This window comes from Vidua chalybeata, chromosome 10 (assembly GCF_026979565.1).
Source record: "Vidua chalybeata isolate OUT-0048 chromosome 10, bVidCha1 merged haplotype, whole genome shotgun sequence".
NCBI classification, from domain to species: Eukaryota; Metazoa; Chordata; class Aves; order Passeriformes; family Viduidae; genus Vidua; species Vidua chalybeata.
Genome location: NC_071539.1, coordinates 6,014,261 through 6,020,260, shown reverse-complemented (window position 1 = coordinate 6,020,260; position 6,000 = coordinate 6,014,261). Strand labels below are relative to the sequence as shown.

The 6,000-nt window shown below is 39.1% G+C and overlaps 1 protein-coding gene across 1 annotated transcript in view; it reads right to left on the bottom strand.

Moving 5' to 3' along the window:
• Positions 1-758: 758 nt before the first annotated feature.
• Positions 759-6,000, bottom strand: part of NAALADL2 (N-acetylated alpha-linked acidic dipeptidase like 2) — a 417,358-nt gene continuing 412,116 nt past the window's right edge. Inside the window, exon 16 of the mRNA XM_053952318.1 lies at positions 759-1,602. Within this exon, the coding sequence (XP_053808293.1) occupies positions 1,404-1,602 (199 nt within the window). The 3' untranslated portion in view covers positions 759-1,403. The remainder of the gene's footprint in view (positions 1,603-6,000) is intronic.

The window sequence follows — 6,000 nt, the reverse complement described above, 5'->3', positions numbered from 1 at the left end:
TTTTCCATTTTTATTGCAACCCAAAATGTTCCTGTAATGTTTACATGGCAAACTGGATATCAATACATTTAACATTTCCATGAAATAAATTATATTTAAATTCTAAGTATCTATATAAAATTAATTATTTAAGCTCTAAACCTAGAATAATTTGAGACTGTAAAACCCAAAGAGGTTTCAACTGTTTATATTATTAAGGCCTGCAGTTTTCAAATGGGTAGAACATATCCTCAGAGGACACTGAACCTCCTGATCCTTTCACTCACAGATTGCTTTGGCCAACAGGCAATGGTGTGATTAGAGCCTTCTACTTATGGAAAAACAGATTTGCATTTTAGCTCTGCAGTGTGCTTCAGCAGCTTGTGCCTCCACACTTGAATTCCTGGTTCTACAGCAGGGAATGAATGTATGTTTTCCTTGTGCTTTTCTGACAGCGACCCAGGTCCCAGATGTGAGGCCTGATGGAACGATCCAGGCTGGGATAGCGGGTGGTGTGGCAAAGAGTGATGGAATCCCAAAACTCTTCCCAGGACTTGGAGGTCTTGCTTTTATTTACAGCTCTCTGGAAATTTAGAGACCTTGAAGTGGGATGCTTTGGGAATGTTTGGTTAAATTTTTTAAGGCCTCTAGCCTGATAAAGACTAGGCAGTTCTTTCATTTAACATAAACGTTCAAAGCATTTTTGTGCAAGTATAATTACCAATTCACACTTTTCAAATAATTTTAAATCATCACAAAAATTTCCTCTCCAAGAAACATCAGAGAAAACAACTCTTTATTTTCATACAGAAATGGAAGAATCAAAGTTTATCTGTATTCTCAGAACTGAGGTATTTATTGTTCCACAGGGTAAAGTTGGATTGTACCCGTAAAGGTGTTCTGTGCACTTCCTCTCCGGTGCTGGATGCCCATGGAAACACCACATCCTTCAAATACTTACTCTGAATGGAGTAAGGAAGAAGATGAACTTGCTGAAAACATTAAGGAACTTGAGTCAGGTTTTTCTGACAGAGGAGATCTCCCCTGAGTGCACCTCTGGGGTGTCTCAGAACCAGGGCTTCAGCACATCGCAAGACGTGCTTGGTACTTCGCATGATTGAGCTCTTAGTCATAAAAACATATTTTACATACAAAAATACAGCAGATGTCCTTCCAAAAATCATCTCTGAAGTGTTATTCCCTCTCTTTAGGTTTTATACATTCAGGAACAGGCATTTGAGATATATTGTGAACAGTGCAAAATACTGTTTTACATTTCTTAAACCACGTGTTGCAGTACCTTTAAGCGCCAGCTGAAGGAAAGGCTGAGAAAGGTTTGATCCTCAGAGCAATTCTGGTCCAAGTCGAACTGAACTTTTGTTTAGAGAGTTGTAAACAAATGTCTTAGAATGCAGAGAATCCTCTCATTTCTTTCCAGCTAAGGCAGTCTCAAACACATCAAGTCCTGCTTTGAAGTAAACCTGAGCTGAATTGATGCTGTTCAGCACCTCTGACAAGGCTGCTTGAACAGTCTCATTTGACTGATGTAGTTTGCAGTGCTCCAGTGCCTCCAGCAGTACTGAAAACTGGCTGGTCCTGTCATCCAGTCTGTAAAGAATATTTCTGAAAGAGAACAATGGAGAGAATGGTGAGATTTTTACTCAAAAACAATCCATCAGTTGCCATCAAGAAACCCTGCAAGTAGCAGCCACAGCTTACAGATGATACATATTATGCACAGTAAAGCTGACCCATGGCAGATTGAGAGACAAATGCATATTTATTATGCTCTATAAACTGAATTTATTCATTGAACTACATGCACTTACATTGCAGCAGTTACTAAATCCATCAAAGAAGTCTCACATTCCTCTCTGACCATTCAAGTTTTTTATTCAGAAGTATAAGCCTAGACCTATCACATCCCTCATGAAGGATTTTGTCTCAAATTATTTCCATTTATTCCCCTCTAAAAAGAGTTTGGTTACTACTGTGAACCCTCAGCACAGGTTTGGTTTTGTTTTTGTTTTTCCTATCTGCTCACGTTATTTATTTCACTCCTCAGAGGTGAAATTCCAGCTGCTTTGATGCCAGTGGTAAAACTCTCCTTGCCTTCAGCAGAGACTTTATTTCATCAATAATCCTTTGTGGTTTCAGAACAAGGGTAACCCATCTTTAATGTCCCATACTAGAGGAAAGAAATAGCACACACAGCTAAACCGTTGTGAAACAAAATCTGTGTTTTCCAGTAATATCTGCAAAAAATTTTAACGGTTTGTAGAAAAACTGATGCAAGAGGATTGTGTGATCCCTTGGAAATGTTATTTGTATGAGGTGTGGAAGGCTTAGAATTCAAAGCTAGTCAGTGATTTTAATGGGACTCCTTGAAGCAGGCTATAAATGTTATCCAAAAACAGGTGTAATCATTATACTAATTAGAAGAGCACATAAACATCATAAACCTCCACCCAGGAGCTCCTTTGATTGCAAACAGAAGTGAATGAAATTTGAAACAGGAAAGCTACAGTGATTTGGTGCAGGACTTTACCCTTAAATACTGGACAGGTGTTCAGGGCAGGGGAGAAGCTGTGTAGAGAGCCCAGCAAGAAACAGAACAACTCCCACACTTTTTTAGTAACCTAATGGCACAGAACAGGCCAAATGGCAACTCCAAATTAGTAATAAAACTGCCAAGTTTATTTACAGAAGACAGATGAACACAGAAGTGCATCTTATCATTCTATGAATCACCTAACTGCAACTCTGCCTGGGGGAAAGGTAACAAGGCAGCCCAATAAATGACACCACAGAACACCCACAATCTTTTGCCATGTTTTTCAGCTTTAAAAAATTCTTTGAATGAGAGGCCATTTTTTCCAAAGATATGAAATAACTCCTGTCCTCACAAGGCAATTTTTCAGTCGATGTTTTTAGCCCCCCCAATATTGGGTATACATCCAAACCCATCAGTTTGCAGAAGGAATGATGAGTTTTACACCCCCTGACAGCAATAGTTCCAGACAGTTCAAGGGGTCTGCAAAGCAATGCATTGGAGATCTAAACAGAGGAGGAAAGGGCTGGAATCCAACACTGCAGCAGAAGGACAGTTTAAACAATAGGTCATCACTGACAAAGACCATTTAGACAGAAACAGGTTAGGAGGATGTGCAAGAACAGCTCAGTGGGGACAGAAAGCCCCATCAAGAGGGGCAGATGTGGCAACAACTTCCTCAGCTTGCACTGCAGCAGCCTCAGGACAACCCCCTTAGCTCGAGCTGATGCCACTGCTCCCTGTCTGTGGTGCAGCTCATACTCAAAGGTGACTCAAGTTACCTCGTGGACTGTCCCAGAGCAGCCTCTGTGGCACAGTAAATGAAAACTGTGTATGTTGAGAGCCAGATAAATTCCTGATTCATTGGTTTTTAAGGGTGGGCTGTGCTATGGGAAATACTGCATTTTTCAAAGCAGGGATTTAGTTTGCTCCCTCAGTTCAGGGACTCCTGCTGAGATCAGTGCAAGCAGAAGCAGGCTTTTGAAGAACTCTCCTCTGTCGTTCCTGGAGTTCACAGGGAGAAAGAAGCCTGTTCACAGCCCCTCAAACACCTCCAGCAGCAAGGGCAGTGCTAGAGATAATCACATTTCTTTCTACCCTCAGGAGAGATCTGTGTGCTGGTGACTGGAGTTTGACTGAGCTGGAATTCTGCTCCAAATGCCTACAACACTGGCACCCTGATCTGTGTTAGGATCCCTGTATTCCTTTAGGTCAACTCATAAAAACATTGTAAAACAGCAACACTGACTCAGACTGACTCTAAAGAGAGGATGGTCTGAACATTGGAACATTTGGGGACTGCTGAGACAATGTTTGTGGTGAAGAGGAACAGACCTCATGTCCCATCATCAAATGGGCTCTAAACAAGGCACACAAGCCAAAAAAGATGGTTTGCCCTGACATATAAGGGTGTTAACACAGTTTAAATCTACTGCTGTGGCTTTGGAATCACTGGTGATTCACAGTAAATACACAGGCATGTGATCCAAGCAAAAACAAGAATTGCTCTAGCCCACCCCACCTGAATGCAGGGCAAATTAGCGTCTGATGAGAGCTCAGTTGTTGATGAATGAGACAAGCAGTCTACTGTTATAATTTTAAAATAATATCTTAACTTCTGAAATAGTAATGTGACTTCAGAATAGCTGATTACATAGTACAACAGAACCTCATTTGTATTTTTATGTATGCAAATACAAATAAGTAACATAATACAGCACCTGTTTTTTTCAACTTTTCTGCTAGGAGTTCTCACTGGGGTCTTGTATTTTCCAATTACTTATCTTTGCTTGGCAAGCCATGCCACCCCTTTGTTGCATAAAATGATTTCTCTCTTTATGCATGTTCATGAGAGTCAATTTATACAAGTTTACTTCTTATCTCTGTTGAAGCTTCATCAAATGAAAAAAATGGTCAGTTCAGTTTATTACTTCCAAGCCTTTACAAGTCAGAAAAGTGTTTTCATTAAAGATTACACAGGGACTGAAAAATAAACCCCAGCCATTGCATTGACACAAGGTATCACCATGTGCCCACAACATGCAGAATGATAGCAGGAGACTTTAATTTACACTGTGAAATTCAATTACTTAAACATTCCTCAACACAAATTGGTTTTGTAGCCTACACCTCTAAAAAAACAATTCCAGTCTCTGGCCTAATTGCTTAAGTATCTACCTTCATCTTTAACTATTTTATCTTAAAAATGTAATTTGCACAGTCAGCCTGACCCCCACAAAACAAAAAGACACTTCTAAACAGAAAACTGCAAAATATTATTGATGATGCTGATGAAATTACAACACACATCATTCATCCTAATGGGCTTGTTTCTGTGACACATCCCAGTGACCTGAAAAGTGGAACACTGAGGTAAGAAACCCAATTAATAACTTCAGGCAGTACCAGTGAAAGAGATAAAAGGGCTACAAACAAAACAAACAGCCTTAGCAAAGTAAAGAAATGATAAAGAGAGCCTCTACTACAATATTTTTAAGACCTTAGCAGGCCTAGGAACACAAGCATTCCCGATCAAAATAATGCCATTAAATGCTGTTCTACATAACCACAAATAAGGAGGTACCGTCACACCCACCAGACCAGAATGAATTTGACAAATTCTTGAATGACAGATCACACTAGAAATATATTGACTTTAACACAACTTCAGTATTAGAGCAACTGGACAGAACAAGATGAAACAAGATTACCACATTATTCTTGTCACGAAAAACGATTTTTTAGCTTACAAGAAAATTTTGTCTGTAGGTAATGTACAACACAAGATGAATTATTCAGGCACTTACAAGCAGACTCCTATCTAACAGCCCACGTTTGAGATTTTGAAAAGTAATTATTAAATCATTAGGACATGATGGTAAGTCTAGTATCCCACATGAAATGAGTGCAGGTTTTCTCTGCGGAATCACAGTAAAATTGTTTAGAGATAAATGCTGTGGGCAGCCTCTGTCTTTTCAAGTTATAACACAATGTGTTATGACTTCAGCATCCTCACAAACTCAATTTTTTAATTCCCTGATTTGTTTTTTCTTGTACTCTCCAAGGAAAAAAAAGGGAAAAAAAAAGCACACCAGAAAAAGGATTCTCTGAATTTCCCTTTCTCCTGATACTGTTCAATTTTGAATGCACTTTTCTTACATTTAGGAGTCTGTTTTCATTCATGTTTGTAAGACATAAAATATGATTACTTTGGTAAATAAGTAAATGCACTCTAGTAACAACATTTACATATTGGGACTTCCAGTTCCATACAGTGGTTATTCATTGTAGGACATAAAAATATCACAAAATCTTCTCAGGAAACAGCACAAGAAGATTTATATTGGTATATTTACACAAGTTTGCACCTCAGAAAATTTTGCATTGAACATGCAGAAAGTTTCCTTTCTTCCTCTGGGATCCTTACCTTTTGATCTCCAAGGGTTGTTCTCCTTTCCTCTCTTCTTATT